This window comes from Arachis stenosperma, chromosome 5 (assembly GCF_014773155.1).
Source record: "Arachis stenosperma cultivar V10309 chromosome 5, arast.V10309.gnm1.PFL2, whole genome shotgun sequence".
In the NCBI taxonomy this organism is placed as follows: domain Eukaryota; kingdom Viridiplantae; phylum Streptophyta; class Magnoliopsida; order Fabales; family Fabaceae; genus Arachis; species Arachis stenosperma.
This window is the reverse complement of record NC_080381.1, coordinates 5,524,202-5,552,039: the sequence shown is the minus strand read 5'-3', so window position 1 is coordinate 5,552,039 and position 27,838 is coordinate 5,524,202. Positions and strand designations below refer to the sequence as shown.

The following is a 27,838-nucleotide window of genomic DNA, read 5'->3' as shown; positions in this document are numbered from 1 at the left end:
TAATTTTTAATGATAACAAATATATAAAAAGTTAAAATTCTATAAAAGTATATAAGGAGTATACTTAATAGCAAACTCTTTTCTATGTTAAAATTATTAATGATATTTTAATTAAAATTCAATCATATAACTAATTTTTTTTGAGTTAATATCAATTAATGTTTTAAAGTTATTTTATTTTAAATTTTGATTATAATTTTTAAATTATAAATTTTAATCTTAAATTATAAACTCTTCTTCAAGAATAGTATTACAAAAAAAGATAATTTCGTATATATTGAAGTCAAATGCAATCAAGTTTGAAAGTCAGTGGAATTAAAGAAGAAGCATGGTTTAAGTGAAGGAAACACCAAACAATGTGAGGATATTACAGTGTAGAATGATGTCCCTTCCTCCCTGGTCGACGGTTTTTTTTGGCTAGGTTAATAAGGAGTTGTTGCATGGGAAATCAGAGAGGGAGCAAAACATAAACGGAATGCAGGACGGTCAGGGTGGATGGGATTTATTGGTGACACGAGTTTTCTTAATGTGATCCTATTTTTTTTGTCGGATTATTTGTTATTTTAATACCTCTTAATTAATAATTATACAAAAGAAATTACTCTTTATTATCGTCACTGACATGGATATGGAAATTGAAACAGACATAACATGAGAAACACTGATACGTAAATTTTAAAATTTTATAAGACACAGAATATTTTTGATAAACTGTAATGATATTTTAATATTTTATTGATATTAAAATATAATTTAATTATCTTAATTATTTTTAATATTTTATTTTAATTATATCAAATATTTAAAACAATTTTTTATTTCAATAAATAATAATATATACTATATCTAAATTTATTTATGTGAAATTGATCATTAATAATCGTTAAATGATAATTTAGTTAAATTCATCAAATTAGTTTTAGTTTACTCGTTAAATGTCAATCTTTTATTTCATAATTTAAAACTTTTTACCCAAAACCAAAACATTGTTAAACAATCCTTTTATCTTTGCGTGACTTTTTTGTGAAAAGAACAAATAATATTACTTCAAAAATAACTTCTACTATATAATTTTTTTAATATAAAAAAAATTAATTTAAAAATAATATAAGTGTATTTATTTGTTAGTTAAAAATTAATAACCGTTATTTTTTTTAATTAATAAATATAATTATTCATATGAATACAATAATACGAATACATACCATCTTATAAATTATTAATTTAAATTATATCTATTTAAATTTTAAATTACAAACTAATACAAATTTTATAATTTAAAATTTTAATTATTTAAATAAAATTAAATTGATTAAAAAATAAAAATGTACTAATACAATTCAAATCGTATTAAAACGTAAACAAGTTTGCTGAGTCAATAAACAAATTTTACGTAAATAAATAAGTTTAGTCAATGTGATAGGTAAATTTTGTGCAAATTTTATGAAAACACAATAAAAAAATTAAATCCTAAAAAAGAACATGATTTTTTTTAGAATTAATTTTTTTATATTTTATAACAGAAATAAAAAATCTGATTAACATTGAGCTGGTCTAATATACTAGATAATTTTATTTTTTAATAATTTTTAATTATAATTTTGGTTAAAAAAATTATATAATAAAAAATTAACTATAATTTCTCAATTTAAATTAGTCAATTTGTTTTTAAAACAAAATATGGTGAAAAATCTAACATCATAACTATATCAATTGATTTTTAATTAAATTATTTATATAAAATAAATTATTTTTTAAAAAACCAAATAGTAACACGTGCCATCCATAAAAAACAATTTCATGTAAATCGACTGGAGGTAAGTTTCCACCAAATATTTTTATCACTCATAATTGAATAAAAATAATATTTTTAATTTATTTTTAATGATAACAAATACATAAAAAGTTAAAATTTTATAAAAATAATTTTAATAAAAAATATATAAGGAGTATACTTAATAGCAAACTCCTTTCTATGCTAAAATATTAATGATATTTTAATTAGAATTCAATCACATACCTAATGTTTTAAAGTGATTTTATTTTAAATTTTAAATATAAATTATAAATTATTAACTCTTCTTAAAAATAGTTTTAAAAAAGATAATTTCATAATAAAAAATTAGTTAATATTATATTATGCGATTAAGAATTAGAAAATTTTTGGAAACCAATAATTTTTAATATTTTTATTATTATTTGATCAATATAAATATTAAATTATTTTTAACAAATAAATTTTATTAATTTATGTATACAAATTCTAAAAATATGAGTATATATAGTATTGATTTACGTGTACAAAATATATATATATATATATATATATATATATATATATATATATATATATATATATATATATATATATATTAGATTATATTATGTGTATACTAAAATTAGCTATCAAAGTTAACCACTAATATGAAATACATATTAAAAATAAATTAAATTATATATATATTTATACTCAAATATATTAGTAATTAATTTTAGTAGCTGATTTTAGTGTATAAATAATATTTTTTATATAAATTATATATTTTATAGGTACAAAATTTCTGTAAATTAAAAAAAAATCTCCGTGACTTAGCATTACTCTAGAAATTAAAGGATAAAGGAAAATTGAATAGTGTTTTGTTGGTGCTTGACTCTTTATTGGTGAAGTTATAGAAGAGCAGAACAAGGATATTTTTAGTTAATTGATCTTTCTATTTCACTCTTTATCATATATTTTTAGTTAATTGATCTTCCTATTTCACTCTTTATCGTACATTTTTAGTTAATTGATCTTCCTATTTCACTCTTTATTATTCACTTTCCCATCCCGTTACTGTTACTGTTACTCACACTACTCACAACTTGCTACTCTCTTCTCGTTCCTCACTAATATACACTTTTTTTTTTAGTTTTTAGTTTTTTTTTTTAAGAAACGCCACTGGTTATTGAGAAGAAATAAAGCAATTTTTTCAGAAGATGTCGCATGAAAAATCAAAAAGGAAGGAAACAGAAACGAAAAGCGGACCACCAGGATGAGTGGAACCATTGGTGGCACGAATTTTCTTAATGTGATCTTGCTTCTTTGTCCGATTATTTGCTATTTTAATACATTTTAATTAATGAATATACAAAGGAAACTATTTTTTTTATTTATAATGATGTACGGGTATTGATATGGATATGGAAGTTAGAACAGACACAACATGAGATACGTCGACACGTGAATTTTAAAATTTTATAAGACATTGAATATTTTTTTAGATAAACTTTAGTAATATTTTGATATTTTATTAATATTAAAATATAATTTAATTTTTTAAATTATTTTTAATGTCTTATTTTAATTATGTCAAATATTTAAAATAATTTTTTATTTTAATAAATAATAATATATACTATATTTAAATTTATTTATATAAAACTTATCATTAATAATCGTTAAATGATAATTTAATTAAATTTATTAAATTAATTTTAGTTTACTCGCTAAAGGTTAATCTTTTATCTCATAATTTAAAATTTTTTATCCAAAACATTGTTAAACAACTCTTTTATCCCAAATTAAAATTAAGATTTGCTTGACTTTTTATGAAAAGAAAAAATAATACAACTTCCAAAATAACTTTTACTTACACTATGTTTGGTCGGGTGAAAAATGAATAAAAAAATAATTTTTTTGTTTGATTAGCAAAAAAATTAGAAAAAAAAATTTATGTGGATCCTACTAAAATATTTTTTTCTATCACAAACAAAAAATAAAAAGAAAAGTGCTATAATTTTATATTTTTAATATTACCCTTAATTATATTATTATTGACAAATATTAATATAAATTTAGTTTTAATATATTATTATAATAAAAATTTAAATTTGAACATTATATATGTATTAGATAAATAATTTAAATTAAATATATAAAATTATAATATTTTATAATATTTATAAAATATAATAAACATGAATAAATAAAAATATTTATACTTTATTTTTTGACACGGGTATTAATGTAATTTTATATTATTATGATTTTTTTTCTTTTCACTCTTCTTTCCATCCAAACAAATGAAAATTTTCTCTTTATTTTTTTTCATCTATTTTTTATTCATCAAAATAACATTCAAATAACTCAACTTTATTTCCTCTTATTTTTTTCCTTCTTATTTTTTTTACAACATCTAAACAAAGTGTTAGACTACAGCTTTATTTTACTTACTCATTGATACGACTTTTTTTTTATTTATTTTAACTTATTTGACTATTATCACTATAATTCGGTATATTTTTGTCCTATCTTAACTATGTTAAAGTAAAATATTGGTTCATTACTAAAACATTTGTATAAAATTACTTCTGTTAAAATTGACATTGAATTATTTTTTTGGTCTTATTGAATTAGTGTTTATGTTTAGTAAATCTACAAAGAGTAATTAAAAAAAAATTCATAATAATTAATTGTAGCTATTTTTAGAATACTTGTTAAATACTTTAAATGATGTTAATTTTTTCTCTGGTTATTGTCTTGAATCTATCCTATTGCATTTGCTGTTTTTTTATCATTAGTATATATTATAGTAATTTTTTTTTCTAATGTTGATTATGCTGACATATTTTTATTTGCACAATGTTATTGGAAATATACTTTTGTTAAACTGTCTATGTTTCAAAGTAAATATAATTTTTACTTACAAATAATATTGTATCAACATAAAATAATTTAATATTAAAAGTAAAACTTAATTTATTATATAGAGATTAAAAATTAGATAAAAATATACCGAATTTTAACTCAAATTTTTATTATTGCTAAAAAAATTATTCATATCACAAAAAATAGAATTGATAATAGAGTTTTATTTTAATATATACAAATAATTCACTAAAAAATTTAAGAGTACATCTGTACTCCATATGCAAATTCAAATATAGTTTTGTCTAATTTTTTTTATAAAGATAATATGTTAATATGGAGTATCAATATTGTCTTTATTTTTATATAGTATTTGGATATGGCCACAGAGTTTATAATATTATATGTGAAGGTATTTATTTTTCACTTGTTTTACAAAATACATTATATGAATGTTTTATACTAAAACATTTTTTGTCACTAATAATTAAATAAAAATAATATTTCTTAAATAATTTTTAATGATAATGAATACATAAAAAAGTTAAAATTTTATAAAAATAATTTTAATAAAAGTACATAAGGAGTAAGTATACTCCTTTCTATGCTAAAAATATTAATGATATTTTAATTAGAATTCAATCACATAACTAATTTTTTTAGGTTATTTTATTTTAAATTTTAAATATAAAGTATAAATTATTAAAATTTTAACCTTAAATTATAAACTCTTCTTAAAAAATAGTTTTAAAAAAGATAATTTCATAATAAAAAATTAGTTAATATTATAATATCCAATTAAAAATTAGAAAAGTTTTGAAAACCAATAATCTTTGATATTTTTATTATTATTTGATCAATATAAATATTAAATTATCCTTAACAAATAAATTTATTAATTTATGTGTACAAATTCTAAAAATATGAGTATATACAGTATTGATTTATGTGTACAAAATCTTATATATATATATATATATATATATATATATATATATATATATACTATGTGTATACTAAAATTAGCTACCAAAGTTAATCACTAATATAAAATATATATTAAAAGTAAATTAAATTACATATATATTTATACATAAATATATTAATAATTAATTTTTGTGATTGATTTTAGTGTGTAAATAATATTTTTTATATAAATTATATATTTTGTATGTACAAAATTTTTGTTAAAAAAAATTCTTAATGACTGAACATTAATCTAAAATTAAAGGATAAAGGAAAGTTGAAAGGTGTGTTATTGGTGGTTGACTGCTTGTTGACGAAGTTGTAGAAGAGCAGAGCAGGGATACTTTTAGTTGATTGGTCTTCCTATTTTATCATTCACTTCATTCTCTCATCCTGTTACTGTTACTGTTACTCACACTACACACTACTCTTTTTTCGCTCCTCACTAACATACACTTTCTATTTTTTTTTTTTTGTTTTTAAGAAATACCACTGATTATCGAAAAGAAATAAAGCAATCTTTTTATCTTTTCAGAAGATGTCACATGAAAAATCAGAGAGGGAGAAAAACAGAAATAGAACGTTGGGACCACCAAGGTGAGTGAGGCCCATTGGTGGCACGAGTTTTTTTAATATAGTGTCCACGCTCCTCTATCGGTTTATTTGCTATTTTAAAGCCTCTTAGTTAATGAATATACGAAGGAAACCATTCTTTATCTATGATGATGTACGAATATTGATATGGATATATGTAGGTTGGAACAGACACAACATGAGATATGTAATAAGACATTGAATTTTTTTTAGATAAATTGTAATAATATTTTAATATTTTATTAATATTAAAATATAATTTAATTTTTTAATTATTTTTAATTTTTTTATTTTAATTATATTAAATATTTAAAATAATTTTTTATTTTAATAAATAATAATATATACTATATCTAAATTTATTTATATAAAACTGATCATTACTAATCGTTAAATGATAATTTAGTTAAATTTATCAAATTAATTTTAATTTACTCGTTAAATGTTAATCTTTTATCTCATAATTTAAAATTTTTTATCCAAAACACTGTTAAACAACTCTTTTTATCCCCGGATCAAAATTAACATTTGCCTGACTTTTTGTGAAAAGAAAAAATAATACTACTTTAAAAATAACTTTTACTTAGAGTACAACTCTATTTTATTTACTTATTTATACAATTTTTTTATTTTAACTTATTTGACCATTATCACTGTAATTTGGTATATTTTTATCCTATACTAAAACATTTTTATAAATTTACTTCAGTTAAGATTGACATTGAAAATTTTTTTTGGGTCATATTGGATTAGTGTTTATGTTTAGTAAATCTAAAAAGAATAATTCAAAAAAAGGAAAAATTCTCATAATAATTAATTAGTTATTTTTAGAATACTTGTTAAATAAGTTTAAACAATGTTAATTTTTTCTTGATTATTGTCTTTGAGTCTATCCTATTACATTCGCTGTCTTTTTATCATTAGTATATATTATAGTAAACCTTTTCTCTAATGAAATTATACTGACACATTTTTATTTGCACAATGTTACTGAAAATATACTTTTGTTGAACTGTTTATGTTTTAAAGTAAATGTAATTTTTAATTACAAATAATATTATATTAACATAAAACAATTTAATATTAAAAGTAAAACTTGATTTATTATATAAAGATAGAAAAATAGATAAAAATACATTCAAATTTTCACTCAAATTTCTATTATAACTGAAAAAATTATTCGTACCACAAAAAAAAGTAAAATTGATAACAGAGTTTTATTATAGTAAATACAAATAATTCACTAAAAAACTTAAGAATACATCTATATTGCATATACAAATTCGAATATATTTTTATCTAATTTTTTTTATAAAGATAATATGATAATATGGAGTATCAATATTGTTTTTATTTTTATATAGTATTTGGATATGGCCACAAAGTTTATAATATTACATATAAACGTATTTATTTTTCACTTGTTTTACAGAGTACATTATATGAATGTTTTATACTAAAATATTTTTGTCACCAATAATTGAATAAAAATAATATTTTTTAAATATTTTTTAATTATAATAAATTCATAAAAAGTTAAAATTTTATAAAAATAATTTTAATAAAAGTATATAAGGAGTATATTTAATTTTCTTTTGACTTAATATCAATTAATGTTTTAAAGTTATTTTATTTTAAGTTTTAATTATAATTTTTAAATTATAAATTATAAAATTTTAACCTTAAATTAAAGATTATTCTTAAAAAATAGTATTAAAAAAAGATAATTTCATAATAAAAAATGAGTTAATATTATATTATCCAATTAAAAATTACAAAAATATTTGAAAATCAATAATTTTTAATATTTTTATCATTATTTGATCAATACAAATATTAAATTATTTTTAACAAATAAATTTTATCAATTTATGTGTACAAATTCTAAAAATATGAATATAAACTATATTGATTTATGTGTATAAAATTTTAATATATATATAAATATAAATTAAATCATACTACATGTACATTAAAATCAGCCACTAAAATCAACCATCAATATAAAATACATGTTAAAATATAAATACACATTAAAAATAAATTAAATTACACATATATATATATATATATTTATACACAAATATATTAATAATTAATTTTAGTAACTGATTTTAATGTATAAAACTATAAATAATATTTTTAATATAAATTATATATTTTGTATGTACACAATTTTGTATATATAAAAGTATAAGACAAAAAATATTTCTTAGCGACTGAGCATAAACTCTAGAAACCAAAGGATAAAGGAAAATTGAATGGTGTGTTGTTGGTGCTTGACTGCTTGTTGGTGAAGTTGTAAAAGAGCAGAGCAGTGCCGTTTGCGTTGATTGGTATTTCTATCTCACATTTATCATTCACTCTCTCATCCTGTTAGTGTTACTCACACTATTTACTACTCTCTTCTCGCTCCTCACTAGTATACAGTTTTTGTTTTTTCTTTTTTTTTTAAGAAACGCCATTAGTTATCGAAAAGAAATAAAGCAATCTGTTTATCTTTTCAGGAGACGTCACATAAGAAATCAGAAAGGGAGGAAAACAGAAACGGAACGCGGAACCACCAGGGTGAGTGAGACCCATTGGTAGCACGAGTTTTTTTAATGTGATCCGTTTCTTTGCCGGATTATTTGTTATTTTAATGTCTCTTAGTTAATGAATATATAAAGAAAATTACTATTCATCTATGATGATACACTGATACTGATATGAATATGTAAGTTGAAACAAACACAATATGATATATGTCGACAGGTGAATTTTAAAATATTATAAGACACTGAATATTTTTTAGATAAATTATAATAATATTTTAATATTTTATTAATATTAAAATATAATTTAATTTTTTTTAATTATTTTTAATATGTTATTTTAATTATGTTAAATATTTAAAATAATTTTTTATTTTAATAAATAATAATATATGTTATATCAAAATTTATTTATATGAAACTGATCATTACTGATCGTTAAATGATAATTTAGTTAAATTTATCAAATTAATTTTAATTTACTCATTAAATGTTAATCTCTTATGTCATAATTTAAAACTTTTTACCCAAAACATTGTTAAACAACTCTTTTATCTCTAGATCAAAATTAACATTTGGGTGACTTTTTGTGAAAAGAAAAAATAATACTACTTTAAAAATAACTTTTACTTAGACTACAACTTTATTTTACTTACTTATCTATACGAAATTTTTATTTTATTTTAATTTATTTGACCATTATCACTGTAATTTGGTATATTTTTATCCTATACTAAAATATTTTTATGAATTTACTTCGGTTAAAATTAACATTGACAATTTTTTTTAGGTCTTATTGAATTAGTGTTTATGTTTAGTAATTCTACAAAAAATAATTCAAAAAAAGAAAATTTTTCATAATAGTTAATTAGCTATTTTTAGAATATTTGTTAAATACGTTTAAACGATGTTAATTTTTTCCTTGATTATTGTCTTTGAGTCTATCTTATTGCATTCGATGTCTTTTTATCATTAGTATATATTATAGTAAACTTTTTTTCTAACGAGATTATACTGACATTTTTTTATTTGCATAATATTAGTGAAAATATACTTTTATTGAACTGTCTATGTTTTAAAGTAAATATAATTTTTAATTACAAATATTATTATATCAACATAAAACAATTTGATATTAAAAGTAAAACTTGATTTATTATATAAAGATAGAAAAATAAATAAAAATATACTCAAATTTTCACTCAAATTTCTATTATCACTAAAAAAATTATTCATACCACAAAAAAAATAGTAAAATTGATAACAGAGTTTTATTTTAGTAAATACAAATAATTTACTAAAAAACTTAAGAATACATCTATACTGTAAATCCGAATATATTTTATCTAATTTTTTTTATAAAGATAATATGATAATATGGAGTATTAATATTGTCTTTATTTTTATATAGTATTTGGATATGGGCACAGAGTTTACAATATTACATGTAAACGTATTTATTTTTCACTTGTTTTACAGAGTACATTATATGAATGTTTTATACTAAAATATTTTTGTCACTAATAATTGAATAAAAATAATTTTTTTAAATATTTTTTAATGATAATAAATATATAAAAAGTTAAAATTTTATAAAAATAATTTTAATAAAAGTACATAATGAATATACTTATTAGCAAAACTCCTTTCTATGTTAAAAATATTAATGATATTTTAATTAGAATTCAATCACATCACTAATTTTTTTTGACTTAATATCAATTAATATTTTAAAGTTATTTTATTTTAAATTTTAATTATAATTTTTAAATTATAAATTATAAAATTTTAACCTTAAATTAAAGATTATTCTTAAAAAATAGTATTAAAAAAAGATAATTTCATAATAAAAAATTAGTTAATATTATATTATCCAATTAAAAATTACAAAAATATTTGAAAATCAATAATTTTTAATATTTTTATCATTATCTGATCAATACAAATATTAAATTATTTTTAACAAATAAATTTTATCAACTTATATGTACAAATTCTAAAAATATGAGTATAAACTATATTGATTTATATGTATAAAATTTTAATATATATATAAATATAAATTAGACAATATTACGTGTATATCAAAATTAGCCATCAAAGTCAAACACCGATATAAAATATATGTTAAAATATAAATACACATTGAAAATAAATTAAATTACATACATATTTATACACAAATATATTAATAATTAATTTTAGTGGCTGATTTTAATGTATAAATAATGATTTTGATATAAATTATATATTTTTGTAGGTACACAATTTTTTTTAAATATAACTATAAGACAAAAAAAATAATATTTGTTAGTGACTGAGCATTACTCTACAAATTAAAGGATAAAGGAAAATTGAATGGTGTGTTGTTGGTGCTTGACTGCTGTTGGTGAAGTTGTAAAAGAGCGGAGCAGGGCGCTTTTCGTTGATTGGTCTTCCTATTTCACCATTCAGCATTCACCATTCACTCTCCCCATCCTGTTGCTGTCGCTGTTATTCACATTACTCATTCCTCTCTTCTCGCTCCTCACTAATATACACTTTCTTTTTTTCCTTTTTTTTTAAGAAACGCACTGGTTATCGGGAAGAAATAAAGCAATCTTTTCAAGTTGATCTTAGCATAAAGGGGCAAAATTCTCGTACTCGCTTCCTGCCATATTCTCAACAAAGCACATTTCTTTTTCTCTTTTGCAACCATGCATTCCAACACTATTCCTGTTGCCTCCAGAACTCGTTCAAGAAAGACCGCCACAACCACCATGAGCCTGAGTAGCTCCGACGATGACGAAGTCGTCGTTAAAGGGGAAACTCCCCCGAAACCTCAACCTGAACGCGGCAGCGCAGAAGGCAGCGGTAACAGAGACGGCGAGAATGTGAAGGAGGGCGAGAACAGAGAAGATATAACGAGGAAAAGAAGAAAATTTGGGGTTGACATTTTGATTGACCAGGGTCCCATCCCCGATGGTAAGAGTGTTGCACACAGGACTCGTTCCCATTTCCCGAAGAGCAAGAAGCACCTCCTTTTTGGGACTTTTAGTCAACCAATTTGCCTTGCTGATGATGATGATGAAGAACAAGAACAAGAACAAGAAAAGGAAGAAGGGCAACAACCTGGGAAGCAAGGTGAAGATGATGAAGAAGAACATGTGGAGGAGGAGGAGGAGGAGGACGACGACGACGATGACGACGAGTCTCTTTATGAATCAGAAGAAACTGATTTGGAGGAGGAGGATGATGATGATGACGACGACTACAGCGTAGAGAGGGATGCATGTATGAACAATGTGGCCATTTTCGAAGGGAAGAAGCAAAAGCGGAAGCGTGTTGATGTGGCTAGCATGTTAAGGGATATGATGTTTGGCAAGGGAGAGGTGCCTTTGCTGGAGTCTGTGGAAGAAGAATCAGGTGCAACTGTGGTGACCATGGACGTGCCAACAAGGTCCCCTTTCAACAGTGAGAAGCACGCGCCACCGGAGAAATCGACTGAGCAGGAAGTGTTGGATGCTATTTGGGCTGAGATGGAGCGTGGCTTCAGCTCTGATCCTTTAGAAGAGGAGCAGGGTTCTAATGAATTCAAATGCAGAGGTTCCAAGAGGGAAAAGGGATCTGCTTTTGAATTTACAAGGAAGAGAGAAGATCAAGATCTAAAAGGGCTTGGTGGGGAGTTTCAGGATTGTGTTGCCCAAGAGAAGGGTAAATTGTCTAGCAAGTCAAGCATTGAGGGGGGAAATTCATGTGTGGATTTTCCTTTCAAGTTTACTTTTTTAACTAAGGAACCGCCAGCGGAGAAATCCCAAGATGAGAAAGAAATAGATACGATCTGGTCTGAGATGGAGCTTGGTCTTCATGTTATCCAACAAGACTCTGCTTCTGCTCCTCAGGTTGGTTGTTTCCTTCCACTATTACAATTTACAGCAGTCACATTCTATGCTATATGATTATAGTGAAGGTAAATTATGTTTTCTCATCAGCAGGGTGAAAATAATGCTAATTCGGATCGTGATCAATTTCCGGTGGAAGGTGATGCTAACACACCCCCTCTTTTTCGCTGTCGAAAAGGGGAACACAATCTTGTTCTTGATGAGGAAATTGGGCTTATCTGTAAATATTGCTTGCATGTGGCACTGGAGATCAAGAATTGGGTTCCTCCTTTTGTAAGTCATTTGCCTTTGATCTAATATACATATTAGAATAGAGCCTGCTTGTGGATTGCTTGCAACTGATTTCTATGCTTGTGATTAATGAGTTAAAGCTTAGCATTTCTCAGATAAATTTGAGCATTTATATTGCTTGTTTCACAATATATTGAATTATTTTTGGCTACATCCTATCTAGTAAGTTTCTTCTTTAGCTCTAGGGATTACATACATCTTGCATGTTATATTCTTTACATGGTATATCACTTAAATAGAGTATGTGGTTATTGATTGTATTGCCATGCAAATGACTTTGGATATTAAGGTGGCTCTAAAGTTATGCAGTTAACTGATTATCTATCCATGTATGAGTGAGTGAGTATATAGAAATTATTTGTCATTCTACTCTTTACGTGCCATTTTCAACTAATTATTTGTGCGTTGATACATTACCTTGGCGTATGCAGGTTGAAAGTCCATGGGAAAAATCTGACAGGAGAGATTATTATTATTATGGGGATGATGTTGACCGGTCTGTCTTGGATGAGCTTCATGATCGAACTTCTTGGAGTGATGATTATAACCTTGGTAATCACAAGGGGACAGTGTGGGATATGATTCCTGGAGTGAAGAAGACTATGTATCCTCATCAATGCGAAGCTTTTGAATTTCTCTGGAGTCATTTAGCTGGTGGAATTTTTCTTGATCAGCTTAAAGAAGAAAACACTGGAAATGGATGCGTTGTATCTCATGCTCCTGGCACGGGGAAAACCCGTCTTGCTATTGTATTTATCCAGGCTTACATGAAGTTATATCCAGCATGCTCACCAATGATTATTGCTCCTAAAAGCATGCTCCTTACATGGGAAGAGGAGTTCAAACTATGGAAGGTTGACATTCCCTTTCACAATGTGAACAATTCTGAATACTCTGGCAACGAGAATGAAACAGCTCGTAATCTTATCAATAAATTTGGTCGTAATGCTTCGACTCAGGCAGCAAAGCGGAATTGTCGTACAGCTAAGTTCTATTCCTGGAAGCTTGGCAAAAGCATCTTGGGAATTAGCTACAAATTGTTCGAGCTACTTACCCGGCAGGGATCCCGCGACAAGGTCCTGAGGAAGTTCCTTCTTGAACAGCCTAGTTTGCTAGTTCTTGACGAAGGGCACACTCCCCGCAATAAGACATCTGCTGTATGGAAATCCGTCTCTGAAATTGAAACAAAGAGACGCATCATCCTTTCCGGAACTCCCTTTCAAAACAACTTTAGGGAGCTATACACCACACTGTGCTTGGCAAGGCCTAAATTTGCTGATTTGAATCCAAGAGATGAACATAGAGGGAGATGGCAATATCTTGTCAATTCATATGGAAAGGTTACTGATTCCAGTAGAAAATTAAAGATATTGAAAGAGATCCGAGAAATGATTCAACCTTTTGTTCATGTATACAAGGGAACCATACTGCAAGACAGTCTCCCAGGGTTGAGGCAGTTGGTAGTCATATTGAAGCCAACCCAGTTGCAGGAGAAATTGCTTCAAGATATTAAGAAGAGATTTGATAATGTGCTTAAATTAGAATACGAAGAGTCTGTAGCAGCGTTTCATCCTTCTCTTTGCGAGATAGCTGAAGACAAGGAGAAGATACAAAAGTGTAGATTGAACCCCAACGAAAGTGCCAAAACAAAGTTCTTAATGGAACTTATCAGGATCAGTGGAATTTTCAATGAAAAAGTTTTGGTTTTTAGTCAATTCATTGAACCTTTGAAGCTTCTACTGAGCCAGCTGAAGCAACATTTTAGTTGGACCGAAGGAAGAGAGGTGTTACAAATGCATGGAAAACAAGAAGCAAAGCTTCGACAGGCTTCAATCCACACTTTCAATGATCCGAACAGCAAAGTAAGGGTAATGCTGGCATCAACCAAGGCTTGTTACGAAGGTATCAGTTTGGTAGGTGCCTCGAGGGTTGTTTTGCTTGATGTTGTGTGGAATCCCTCGGTTGAGAAGCAAGCAATAAGCCGTGCTTATAGGCTCGGCCAAAAGAAGCTTGTGTTTACTTACCATTTGATCACTAAGGGGACAACGGACGAGAAAAAATGTGGTCGACAAGCTGTGAAGGACCAGTTGTCAGAGTTCGTGTTCTTTCATTCCGAAGGTGGGGCTCAAAATCGGCAACTCTTTTCATCCGCTGAATTGGAAGATAAAATTCTGGAGCAGATCATTGAGCAAGAAAAGTTCAGACACATAATTGAAAAAGTAGCTATTAAGAAACCAAATCTACTTTGAGACATGGTTTCAATCCCTCCCTTGTTTGCCTATTTCTTGCTTGATACACAGCTTCACATGGCTGTTCTTGAGTACATAGCTTCTTATGGCTGATCTTCTGGGTACATGGACTCCTGTGGCCGTATTTTGGGTACATAGTTTCTCATGGCTGCTTATATAGCTTCTTATGGCTTTTGGTATACAATGATAGCAAACTAGCTAATGTACTTTCTTATGCTCTCTGCTTATATAGCTTCTTGTGTCTTATGGTGTCAACTGTTTAGTGATAACTTTTTTTTTTCCTTTCAAGGATAAGATGTATTTTATAAATGAAATGAACAGTGCAAAGTGGACCATAGAGGGTCATCAGCAAAGTGAAACAGGATACCCAATCAAGAATTAGATTTACCATCTTTCACAGACCATTTTATAGTCCCTTTTCAGTCACCTTTCTTCCAGAATTATTCTCCATGCGGCCATGCCCATAAAAGGAGGGTTCATAATATACTTGTTTTTGAAGACTGTGTGGAACAAGCAGTGTTCTAGCAACAGATTTAATTAGATAGCATACTTTCTTACCATTATAAAAAAGCCTGCTTCATACTTTATTAAAACCAAGCAAAAAGTCTGGGATTTAGACCACTGGATTGTCTATGGAAAGCCAAGGAATTTGTCTTTAATTCCAGATTAGGAATGCCTAGAAATCTACCATGGTCTACTCTCTAGATTCACCTTCTAACCACTTAGATACTCATAAATTCCAGAATTTCCAGCGAGATATGACAATCCTGCTCAGAAACATTTATGATACGCTAAACCTATTTAACAAAATTATTTAATAATAAGAAATACTAGGAAATTAATCTTTTTTGTGAAAAAGAAGAAAATTAATCGGTATTGACTTAGATTACTAATATTTTCCATTTGCATTTAACATTAATGTAACAGAAGGGTTAAAATGCAAAAAGTGTTTCCGTTGCCGGGACTTGAACCCGGGTCTCTCGGGTGAGAGCCGAGTATCCTAACCACCTAGACTACAACGGAATTGCAATTATATCTCTACCATTATTCATTATTACAAGAAAAATCCATGGCATGAGAGAGGAATTTTAGGGTTTCCGTAACGGCGCGCAAGTTATGTACTCCACTTTCGTTTGGGTGCAGCTCTCTCACTTTTGTTTGACACAGCGCCTTCGATCCAGAAAACATGGTATTCTCTCTCTTCTCCCTTTCCCGAATCCAATGCCTCGTCGCTTTTCTTTTCGATCATGAAGCTTATTAATTTACATAATCATCCCCTAATTGCAGACTAAGAGAACGAAGAAGGCAGGCATCGTCGGAAAATATGGTACGTTCCGTAATGACGCTTTCACTTAAAAACCTAAATGCGCTCTCTTAGTATACGCATAAGTGATGGTAGGTTTAAAATGAATAGTCAATAAGTGTATATGCATTATTTCTTTTGAGTTCGCAATTTTGAATTTATTGGATTTTTAATGTGACAGGTACCAGATATGGTGCTAGTCTGCGGAAGCAGATTAAGAAGATGGAGGTTAGTCAGCACAGCAAGTTCTTCTGTGAATTTTGTGGCAAGGTATGTAAGAGCGAAACACAGCAAATGTGTCTTTAGAATATTAAGTGATTTATGATTTGATAATTTCTTTAACTGTGTTGGCGGTTGCAGTATGCTGTGAAGAGGAAGGCTGTAGGAATATGGGGATGCAAGGATTGTGGAAAAGTGAAAGCAGGCGGTGCCTACACATTGAAGTAATGTTCCATTCTTCCTTCTTTCTTTCTACTCAAATTGATCTCTTTTTGTTCTCAAACATGCTCACTTTGTTTTGCTCTATTCTGGCAGCACCGCTAGTGCCGTCACTGTGCGGAGTACTATCCGGAGGTTGAGGGAACAAACTGAGAGTTAAGCATTTTGGTTTGTGCAAGCTTTTGGGCAATAGCTTTACGAAATTATTAGTTTATGTTTAGAGAACCGGATTGTTTGAACTGAATCATGTTATATCTGATTGAGATTTCACTCTGTCCAATTGCACGGAACTGTTTCTTGTTATTGGAGCAGCATTGCTACATAGTTTTATTTCGAGTAAACATCCAATCCGATCCTCGTCCATTTTCACGAAGGACAAAGCGATCCCTGTCAAAAAAAAAAGGGACATTTCGACCATCAACCTTTTTATTTTGGGACAATACGGTCCTTCCGTTAAAAAAATTATTAAATAATAATAAAAATTAGCTTTGTGGGGTTTTATTTGTATTTTATGGGGGGTTTTAAACCTCCACAAACTATTAATAACTTTGTTTTTAAAAAATTCCTTCATCAGTGGTTAAGTGAAAAAAAATCATTGATAAAAATGATGCCACAAAAAAAATAATGGGTTAACCACCAAAAACATCCCCGAATTATTCAGACGCCGACAAAAATACCCCTAAATTTTACTATCGACAAAAATATTTTTAAATAATTTAAAAACATAACAAAAATATCCAACAGTAAATATATATTTTTAAAAAATACCTTAGAGATTGAATTTTGATGTAATTTTTTGTAAGCATGATTATAAAAATGAGATATTATTATTCTTAAAATTTGGTAATTTTTTGTTAATTATATATATATTTTATAATTTATTTTGTTAACAACCAATAATACTTTTAAAAAATCACAAAAAAATATATACTTAACAAAAAATCATCAAATTTTAAAAATAATAATATCTTATATTTTTAATCATGCTTACAAAAAATCATATCAAAATTCAATCTTTAAAGTATTTTTTGAGAAATACATATTTAATGTTAATTTTTTTGCAAGATTATCTAACATTAAATATGTATTTCTCAAAAAATATATTAGAAATTGAATTTTGATATGATTTTTTGCAAGAATTATTAGAAAAATGAGATATTATTATACTTAAAATTTGGTGATTTTTCGTTAAGTATATCATTTTTTATAATTTTTTTGTTAATAACCCATAATACTTTTAAAAAATTACAAACAAAATATATACTTAGTAAAAAATTATCAAATTTTAAGAATAATAATATCTCATTTTTCTAATGATGCTTGCAAAAAATTACATCAAAATTCAATCTCTAAGGTATTTTTTGAAAATATATATTTACTGTTGGGCATTTTTTTTTTCGTTTTAAAATTATTTAAAAGCATTTTTGTCGATAATAAAATTCGGGTGTATTTTTGTCAGCGTTTAAATAATTTGGGGACGTTTTTGGTGGATAACATGGAATAAGAAATGAAAGAAATAATTATAGTATAAATAATTATAGTATAATACCTTTTAAAGGAAAAAAATAACATGGAATAAGAAATGAAAGAAGAGAACTTTAATGCTGATAATATTGGTATTGGTGATAATGACGATATAAGAGATAATGATGATGATAAAATATAGTTACACAATAAAAATAATAGAAGTAGGAGTGATAATAATGAGGATAAAAAAGATAATGGTAGTAGTGTATTAGTTATATTGTTAAAAATATTTTTGTGGGGGTTTAAAACTCCCACAAAATACAAATAAAACTCCTACAAAATTAATTTTTATTATTATTTAATGAATTTTTTAACAAAAGGACCGTATTGTACCAAAATAAAAAGGTTGAGGGTCAAAGTGTCCCTTTTTTTTGGACAGGGATCGCTTTGTCCTTCGTGAAAATGGATAAAGACCAGATTGGGTCTTTACTCTTTTATTTCTTTTTGTGGTTCTTTCGTCGTTGCATGTCAATCCAATTCAATTTGCTTCGTATTGATTAAGGTGATTGCGTCGGGTGGCTAAAAGTATTTGCCTAATTTATAAAAAAAATTAAAAATTAATATTTAATTTAAAAAGTATAAAAATAAATAATTATTAAAAATATAAAAATAAATAATTATTAAATATTTAAAATTTGTCATAAAAAATAAATTAGGTAAAAATCAGATATTAAATTATAGGCATTATAGATTAATGATGGATATTGGGTAGCAAGAGCTAGACTTTCCTTTCATTGGTTTAAATACTAGCACTTTACAATAGTATCATGTTCAGTACTCAGTAGCACTTTACAATATGACCAATTTTTTATAATATAAAAAATAATTTTAATTTTGATACATTAATATATCCTTTGGTTCAAAGGAATATGAGAAAAAAGAATAAATAAAAAAAGACGAAAAATCAAAATTTTCATTATTTGAAGACTATAAAAAATTAAAAAGAAAAGAATAAATTAGTGTGGGATTCATCCAAAATTTTCTCTTCCATCATGAGATAAAAACTCATGAAGAACAAATAATGGTATAATTACAAATGTTAATTCATTGTTAATTTGTTATATTATTAATAATTATCAATACAAATTTAGTTTTAATAATTTTAATATTATTATAATAAAAATTTATATTTAAATATTATATGTATTAAATAAATCATTTAAATTAAATATATAAAATTATATTTTATAATATTTATAAAATATAATAAAATATAAATAAAAATATTTATACTTTATTTCATTATAAAAATATTAATATAATTTTATACTATTATAATTTTTTTATTTTTCTTTACGTCTAAATAAGAAAATTTTTCTATTTTTTATTTATTTTTTTATCCAAATAACAAATAACTTTATTTTTCTTTTTATTATTTTTTTCCTTCTATTTTCTTTCTCATATCTATTTTCTTTCTCATATCTAAACAAAGTGTAATAGATCCCAAAATCAAATTCGCTTTTTTTAGAAGACCATTTTGTTCTTTTATATATTCGTCATTGGATGACCATATAAAATTATTTTATATTGACATACATTTGTTCTGGGGTAGTAGTACTATGTCTACTATGTCACTCTTTGATTTGATTGGATGTAAAAAGTTAAGATCTACAGATTTTGTAAAGAAAAAAAAAGGGGGAAATAAAAAGTGAAAAGAAAAAACAATTTTATAAATTTTTTTACAAAATTTTTAAAACAAAATACTAAAAAAAAAATACAGACTAAACAAACTCTAGTATTCGCTCATATAAAAAGATTCGGCATACATATATAATGCGATTCAAAAGTGGTTCCAACTTCCAAATGTCAAACGAGAATAGAAAATAGTCAAAATTTCAGAGATCACATACAGACTAATGGACAAGGGGAAACATCTTATTCAAATTTCATACAATCATTAGTGATGTTTGACTGCTAGAAGGCCATAACATCGTAGAAATTGAATTATAAAATGTAAAAACAGATTAAAATGTGATTCAATTTGACGAAGGATAAATCAACAAACTCGAACGATGCGTAAATTGAAGGGAGTAAATGGAATAAAACAATATAAAATAGCAGGGGATCAGTAATCTGAGATGATGATAAACAACATGAAGTGGGACTAATCGCAAGAATACAACTTTGATAAGCAATTAACAGAACACTTAAGCACCTAACCACTTGCTCATTGAACTTGAAGCTCACAGAACTGAACTCCAAGCTGAAAGTGAAACTAACATTTTGCATGACAGGTCTGCAATTTTCTTTACAATACGCTCCTAAAACAGATAAAATAAGCGGGTCTAGATTGTACTCATTTTGGAAAAAGCATACTATTAGCTGCATGTTGCAAGGGGACTGAAAGAATTATAAATAAGACTTGGGCTGGCTCTTACTTTCGTTGGAAGCTTCAAATTTAAGCTTCATGGCTTGTGAAGCTTGAAGCCAAAGACTCTTGGAACATAGCTCTGTGATGGTTTCTGTGGCTTCAGTTGTCCGTAAGTCATCAGGAAGAGGTGAGGAAATGTAGTTCCAAAATAAGCTCCATCAATGTCTGGAACAAACTTAAGGAAAATGTGGAATATAAAGTATACGGGAGAATGCAGTGTGCCAATAAAAATTCAAGCCGAAATAATTATACTGCAAGACACAATTCATACATCCCAAGATTCATACTCATCAACATTTAATAAAAAGATGGCTACATAAAATGGAAGCAAAGCAAGTATAGAAGGCAATCGAATTTGTACAACCAACAAACGGCTGAAAGTAAAATTGCAGCAGAAATTTTACTTGACAAGAACCCGAATTAGTTTTTGGATAAGACACAGACACTTCTCCAGATATCAGATATCACTTGTCAAAAGATCTCGATTATATGAATCCAGACAAGGCAAATTAAGTCATTCACTATCTAAATATTACTGCCATGCGCCATTACAGACCAGGTAGTTAGTGCACATTAGCAATGCATCCAAGTAAAAGATTTCTTTTCAGAAACCTTGATAAGGGATGGAACCTTCTTATAGCTGTAAAAACTGCTTAAAATGCATTTGATCCACAATCACAAGTAAATTTGGTTTTTCAAGATTGCGGAAAACATTAACAGATAATGCATACAATGTAAGAGGAGAATTACCAAAAACCAAAAGTTACCCTAATAACTAATTTACTTGAATATGGGGAAAAAATGAATCTCTAAACAAGCAAGCAGTGATATATGCGTGATATTAAAATAAAATTTCTGAGAGAAATGCTTGTGCAATCCACAAAATGGCACAAAAATCAACAATATATAATTAAAAAGGATACTGCCTTGATACTTGGACCGCGGATAATAAATGTCTTCACACCTTGGGCAGTATATTTTCACGGTACTGGACCTTGGAACATCTGACTGACCAACCGGAAGGCAGGGCTGCCCAGAGCAGTACACTCTTGGACATCTACCAAAATCATAGTTCTTGTACTTGTCCAGCTGGAAAAATCCCAAGTACATTAACAATGCCAATCTTCTGGAATCTAAAGCAATACAATGGTATTAACTAGGTTGCCAGAAAAATCTTACCATGGAGGCCAATCCTTTGCCTGTCAAGATATACCTGGCATGAATCAGACCATATAGCATCTCTGCTGCTGATTCAATTAATTCATTTTGTTCCTCTGTAAACATGTCACCTGCACACACAACCGATTGAATTCAGACTCTTAACATACATAACAATCAATTAAGTATTACACACCACAGAAATGGATAAGCACTGGCAATAATCATGAGTCGCAATGTCGAATAAACATAACATAAGCTTACCATGAGAGGATTCAACATCCAAAATCAAATCAAGAGCGTAATCATAGTAAGGCACTTGACTGCTCAATCCACAAAGGTTGAAGTCATCCTGGATGTAATCATCATCCACCTCGCAGAAGAACTCGTTCCCTCTCAAATTGCAGAACCACGAGATCCACGACGTGTCATCTCCATCAGAACCACTAACATCAGACTCCTCGCTGTCAGTCTCAGATTCCTCTGCAGCCAATGCACATAACCAAAAAAGCAAAGTTACATCCCTAACCGCAAAAGACCTAAACCTTTACACTCCTTCACGTTTCAAAAACACGAAAAATACACATATCCTTCCTAGCTTTGTATTTAACATCGAATAACTCCGGACTGAAGCTATTACTACTACATAAGATGAGCTTCCCACAATTTCACATAATATTGGCAGAATAATGACAATAAAATCCGTAAAGCAAATTAATAGAAGAAATATTCGAAGAGATTAGAGAAAAAGAGGAAAAGTACCATCGGAAGCGTTAGAGTTCTTGGAGATAGTGGCGGAGGCGGTGGAGCGAGAGTCCCTGAGGGCGTGATCGCGTGCGGAGGAGGACTTGCCGGATAAGAGAGAGGAGGGCCTGTCCTTGCCGTTGATTGGCCTCGACGTCGACGTTGACGGCGACGATCGCTCCAGCTGCTTGTCGAGGACGTCGTTGATTCGCTTCCGATCAACCTCCGATTTGGTATTGGTACCTCGCTCTCGCTCTCGCTCTCTCTCTCTGTACATAACTATCTCTTTCTCTCTGTCTCTCTCTCTCTCTCTCTCTCTCTCTCTCTCTCTCTTTCTCCCTCCGATTTGGTTCGATCCGGTTTCTCTCTCACTGAATCATGCCGAAGCGGTTATCGGTTCTATTTTTCCTCCGAGCTAGCTAGGGTTTTCAGCTTCACTTTGCTGTTGTTCGGGGACGGTGATGATAACACAATCGCGATTTACAAGCACCATCACCATGCTGTTCCTATAGCTATGCTATTGCTACCACCATTTCTTTTCTTTTTCTAATTTTTTTAATTTTATTTTTAATTATTAATATTATCTCTCGTTCTCTCTCCTTATTTCTCTCACTCCTATTTTTTCCGCATTTGGTCCTTTTATTACGGGGAAGTTTTTTGGTTTTTTAATGGCACTCTTTTTCTTGTCGCATTATCGATTCCATTTTTTGTTATCGCTTATCGAATTGTTATCATAATTACAATTTCAGTGATACATAGTAAATTAAGATCATTTTTTTCAATTATTGTTAACTTTGTTTCTGATTTCTTTTACTCATGCTTTGCAATACGTGTTTCTTAGTAAAAAATAAAAATACATGGCCAAAATTGTTATTAACCCCCTCACTGAAATTTTAAAAGTAATTAGAAACTGTATAATCAAACAAATTAATTTTGTATTTACAAAAAATAAATAAATTACTGATTTTATCCATAAAATTTTAAAATACTAAAATTTATCTATAAATAAAATTAACGTATGAATATCTTTGTTGAAAACATTTTTTTGCAAGTGTGAAACTAATTCTATTCATTTATGAATCAATATTCTATATTTTTATAAATAAAAATAATTTATTCACATTTGTAATTTCTAATTCAAATAGGGTCAATATATGTCCCATTTTTGTTTCTCAATTATAAATGCATGCGTGTATGATCTTTGGACAAAAATACTTGCAAATCAGTCTTCAAAGTAACCTCACATTGACGATAAGAATCTTCTAGAACACAAGGTGATTCAATTGTGCCAAGTGCCATATACCCCAATATCTCCAGCTTAGCAAGGACGAAAATCCAACTTTGCAAAGTACCTAATTAGCTATTTGATTGTCTTCTTTTTGTTGTATAATTATTGTCATAGGCGGTATAAAACTCAAAATTCAAAAGTAGCTAAGCCTCCAGTCTGTAATAGCACTGCAGTAGGTGGCCTTTACTTAGTTCTTATCCAACATTTGCTGCTCCTTGCTGTCTCTATCGGTTTCATCTATCTTCCATGTCTCTCAAATGCCCTAATATAGGACACAGCATATCCATCTTTCAGTTCTCCATGTCCTTATTACCTTGTTCTTTTCTCAACTCAACACATAAACCAAACTATGCAATATGGAACAATAAAGTACATCTCTTAACACTGATATAACGATTCAGCTTGCACTACACACACACACACAACCCTTAACCTCTAAGAAATTTTCAGGAAGAGGTAATATAATACAACACCACTTATGAAGCCAGCTGTAACCACCATTTCACCATTCTCAGTTCTTCTCCAATTTCTTTAGACAAGTTTAGATATTCAATATTTCATAATATTTTGGACACCTTTGCATTTATACTCTTTTTTCTCGTATAAAACCAATAAAGATTAAATAGCAAATACAGGATTAAATGAATTGTACCTAAATATATAACTGAATTGTAACCAAATATATAAATAAATCTCTTGACCAATTTGATGTTAAAACAACATCATTTTATTTGAATGAATATAGACAAACAACAAATTCTTGACCAATTTATATTTAAGAACCAATAAGTCTCTATTCATTTTATGTTGGCACTTGACATCTAACTCAGCTTGTTAACATAACATGTCAGCAACGTCTATTATCAGATGATAGTAGTACTAACAGAAAAATCGCATTGTCTGGCAGAGATCAAAGACGGAAACTGAAGTAGATTGTTTATTTTATCAGAAGACACGTTGTCATTCGGAGAAAAAAACAGGAACTGGATCGGTACTTTATTCAATATAATTATACTCTCTTATCATATTAACTGTTCCTGTCCAAAACTGTGGCAATAACATTCTTCCCCTCTTATCTCAAACTCCCTCGCCCATGGCTACAACACATGCCTTCGTCTAGTCACCAGAAAAGGAAACCCATCCTTCTTGTACAGTCAATAAAGGAAAACCCATATTCAATTCTTAATAATGAACTACAAGGAATTCCACCACTTCCTTTCTAGTGTGTACATAGTCCATAAAGGAATTATAATAAACAAAAGTAATGCCATTATAGTTGCATTTTTGTACCTAACCAAATAACCTATTAAAATGTCTGCAAAAGCTCGCTGAATTCAAAGCTGACAGCAAAATTAAACACTAATTGCCTTGCGAATCATGCCTGCATATACTTTACAACATGTTCCTAAATAAATAAAACAGTGTGATGTAGATTGTATTAATTTGGAAATCTAGGAGGAGTACAACAGAGGCAGCAAGCAAAACAAGGCATGTGGCGTCTCGTACTTTTGTTTGCAAGCTTTGAAATTCCATCCATCTTCAATTCTTCATCATGGCTTGTGAACTTTAAAACCAAAAACTCTTGGAACATAGCTCTGTGATGGCTTTTGTGGCTTCAGATGACCATAAGTCATCAGGAAGAGGTTAGGAAATGTAGTTCCAAAATAAGCTCCGTCGATATCTAGAGATGCAGTTAAGGAACTTCTTGTACAGGTTATAGTGTTCATCGTATAATTGAACCAAAAAATATGTGCAAAATAATGAAATATGAAATAACATGCAATCATTCCAAAGTTAAAAAAGAAAATATCCATGGATTAAAACCCCGTCCCCTGTATGACCCAGTGGTATGTTATACCAAATATCTTTGTATATAGGAAGCATAATATCAAACAGCACATTGAGATATTGGTGCATTGCATTGGTGCTAATTTCATGCCTGAAAATGAGATCATAAACTTGAAACCCTATGAGGTGTTAGAAGTTTGGCATTCACACTTTAATACATTCATTGATAGACATAAGTGTTTCTAAAATTCCTTATAATTGTTCACACCAAGTACGGAAAGGTTTTGCTGCTTTTATTGTCATCTAACTTCATTCATGCATTGGTTATCATCTCTTTATGCCTTCTTTCTTGTTGGTTAATAAAGAAGAACATAAAGTAAATTTAAAAACAGATGTGGAATTGGAAATTCCTAAAAGCCAAAATATGAATCAACAGACACATGCGTGGGAGATAAAAAACAGAGCTTGGCAACTAGGAGCTCAACACCAACACAAGACTTGAAACTACAAAAGGATACTACCTTGATACTTGGATCGCGGGTAGTAAATGTCTTCACACCTGGGGCAATATATCTTTACAGTGCTCGACCTAGGGATGTCGGACTGACCCACCGGAAGGCACGGTTGCCCTGAGCAGTAAACTCTTGGACACCTACCAAAGTCATAATTCTTGTACTTGTCCAGCTGCACATGACATAACAGAACATAATCCAATGAACTTAATCAATTACCATTACCAACTTCAATTCCAGCTAAGAGTAAACTACCATTTCTAACCACAAAAAGATTTAAACTAACTGGATAGTCAATGCATCTTTCACAGTTAAAACAGTTGGATATCTCATGGTGAAGCTCAAGATAAATTAGAACAAGAAATAAGAATCATACCATGGCAGCCATTCCTCTGCCTGTTAAAATGTAGCGGGCATGAATGAGACCATAAAGCATCTCCGCGGCGGATTCAATCAACTCATTTTGTTCTTCTGTAAAGATGTCTCCTATACATTTAAGTATGAATCAAACAAACCAAATGCAAAATATGATTCAACATCAGAAGAGAAGGCGTGAGTTACAGTTAGTTACCGTGGGAGGAGTCAACGTCGAGAATCAAGTCAAGGGCATAATCGTAATAAGGAACTTGGCTGCTCAAACCACAAAGGTTAAAATCGTCCTGAATGTAATCATCATCGACCTCGCAAAAGAACTCGTTCCCTCTGAGGCTGCAGAACCACGCGATCCACGAGGTGTCTTCCCCGTCGTCGGAGGCGCTAACGTCCGATCCCCCGGTGTCGGTTTCCGATTCCTCGAGTGTGGCGTCGGAGTTGTTGGCTTGGATTTGGGCCTGGATTTGGGCCTTGATGGGCCTAGTGGAGGCGGAGGTGGAAGTGGAGGGTGAGGATCGGTGCAAGTGCTTGTCGAGAACGTCGTTGATTCGCTTCCTGCGATCAACGCCCGCACCGTCCGCCACTCTGTTACCGTACATAATAATAATAACAACAACAATAATTATTATTATTATCACTATTGCTGTTATTAATAGTGATAAACCAATACCTCTTCCTTTAGTTTATTTTCTTTGTCTACCGAATCATGAAGCTCAATTTCAGTAAACTAGGGTTTGGGTAGGTAGAACAAGAAGAAGAAGCAGTAGTAGCTAGCCAGAGAGTGGAGAGAGAGAGAGCGCAATAGCAGAGAGAATAAACAGTGTGCGCCACAAAGACAAACCGCACTCTTCTCTTCTCTTCTGGCTACACAGAATAATCAGATATTTAATTTTGGAATGTGTTTACGTTTCATTTATTGGAGATGGATAAATCGGGGTTCTCACTTCTCACACTTCGCACTCCTTTAATTCTTCTATCTTCTCTTTTGTAAATTGGTAGCATGTGATTGGTGATTAGCGAATAATATTAAGTAATTATTTTTTTTTAAATAAAAAATGTAAATGTTAATTAATTAAAAATTATTCAATATATTTTATTCTGATAAACATATTTGAGTGGGACTGTAGTCCACGTGTCTCGCTTATCATGCTTCCAACAATTTTGAACGGCCAAGGATCTGATAATAACACCTTGC

The 27,838-nt window shown here is 28.6% G+C and overlaps 4 protein-coding genes and 1 non-coding gene across 10 annotated transcripts; 2 read left to right on the top strand and 3 right to left on the bottom strand.

Moving 5' to 3' along the window:
- Positions 1 to 11,967: 11,967 nt before the first annotated feature.
- Positions 11,968 to 15,499, top strand: LOC130982637 (SNF2 domain-containing protein CLASSY 3-like). 2 transcript variants are annotated; one of them, XM_057906681.1, is made up of 3 exons: positions 11,968 to 12,602; positions 12,696 to 12,875; positions 13,325 to 15,499. In XM_057906681.1, exons 1-3 carry the CDS (start codon positions 11,997 to 11,999, stop codon positions 15,140 to 15,142), a joined length of 2,604 nt encoding a protein of 867 aa, XP_057762664.1. In that variant the 5' UTR covers positions 11,968 to 11,996; the 3' UTR covers positions 15,143 to 15,499. The 2 variants fall into 2 exon arrangements, with proteins under 2 accessions (XP_057762664.1, XP_057762663.1); XM_057906680.1 differs by having other exon boundaries at positions 12,693 to 12,875.
- A 593-nt stretch (positions 15,500 to 16,092) lies between these two features.
- On the bottom strand, positions 16,093 to 16,165 carry TRNAE-CUC (transfer RNA glutamic acid (anticodon CUC)). Its single transcript has one exon. It is a non-coding gene; the product is annotated as a tRNA-Glu (tRNA).
- A 29-nt stretch (positions 16,166 to 16,194) lies between these two features.
- LOC130982896 (60S ribosomal protein L37a) lies at positions 16,195 to 17,224 on the top strand. The gene is made up of 5 exons (XM_057907032.1): positions 16,195 to 16,331; positions 16,430 to 16,469; positions 16,627 to 16,715; positions 16,806 to 16,888; positions 16,980 to 17,224. The coding sequence occupies exons 1-5, from the start codon at positions 16,329 to 16,331 to the stop codon at positions 17,041 to 17,043; spliced, it is 279 nt and encodes a 92-aa protein (XP_057763015.1). The 5' UTR covers positions 16,195 to 16,328; the 3' UTR covers positions 17,044 to 17,224.
- A 3,207-nt stretch (positions 17,225 to 20,431) lies between these two features.
- LOC130982011 (casein kinase II subunit beta-1-like) lies at positions 20,432 to 23,293 on the bottom strand. Of its 2 annotated transcripts, XM_057905827.1 has the most exons (6): positions 22,702 to 23,293; positions 22,204 to 22,422; positions 21,961 to 22,070; positions 21,705 to 21,870; positions 20,789 to 20,946; positions 20,432 to 20,671 (listed from the first exon to the last, which is right to left on the bottom strand). In XM_057905827.1, exons 1-5 carry the CDS (start codon positions 22,958 to 22,960, stop codon positions 20,816 to 20,818), a joined length of 885 nt encoding a protein of 294 aa, XP_057761810.1. In that variant the 5' UTR covers positions 22,961 to 23,293; the 3' UTR covers positions 20,432 to 20,671; positions 20,789 to 20,815. The 2 variants fall into 2 exon arrangements, with proteins under 2 accessions (XP_057761810.1, XP_057761809.1); XM_057905826.1 differs by having other exon boundaries at positions 20,432 to 20,946.
- Positions 23,294 to 24,934: 1,641 nt separating this feature from the next.
- LOC130981812 (putative casein kinase II subunit beta-4) lies at positions 24,935 to 27,605 on the bottom strand. Of its 4 annotated transcripts, none has more exons than XM_057905527.1 (4): positions 26,843 to 27,605; positions 26,648 to 26,742; positions 26,281 to 26,443; positions 24,935 to 25,652 (listed from the first exon to the last, which is right to left on the bottom strand). In XM_057905527.1, exons 1-4 carry the CDS (start codon positions 27,240 to 27,242, stop codon positions 25,522 to 25,524), a joined length of 789 nt encoding a protein of 262 aa, XP_057761510.1. In that variant the 5' UTR covers positions 27,243 to 27,605; the 3' UTR covers positions 24,935 to 25,521. The 4 variants fall into 4 exon arrangements, with proteins under 4 accessions (XP_057761510.1, XP_057761508.1, XP_057761509.1 ...); XM_057905525.1 differs by having other exon boundaries at positions 26,648 to 26,757; positions 26,843 to 27,603; XM_057905526.1 differs by having other exon boundaries at positions 26,278 to 26,443; positions 26,843 to 27,603.
- Between the last annotated feature and the right edge of the window lie 233 nt (positions 27,606 to 27,838).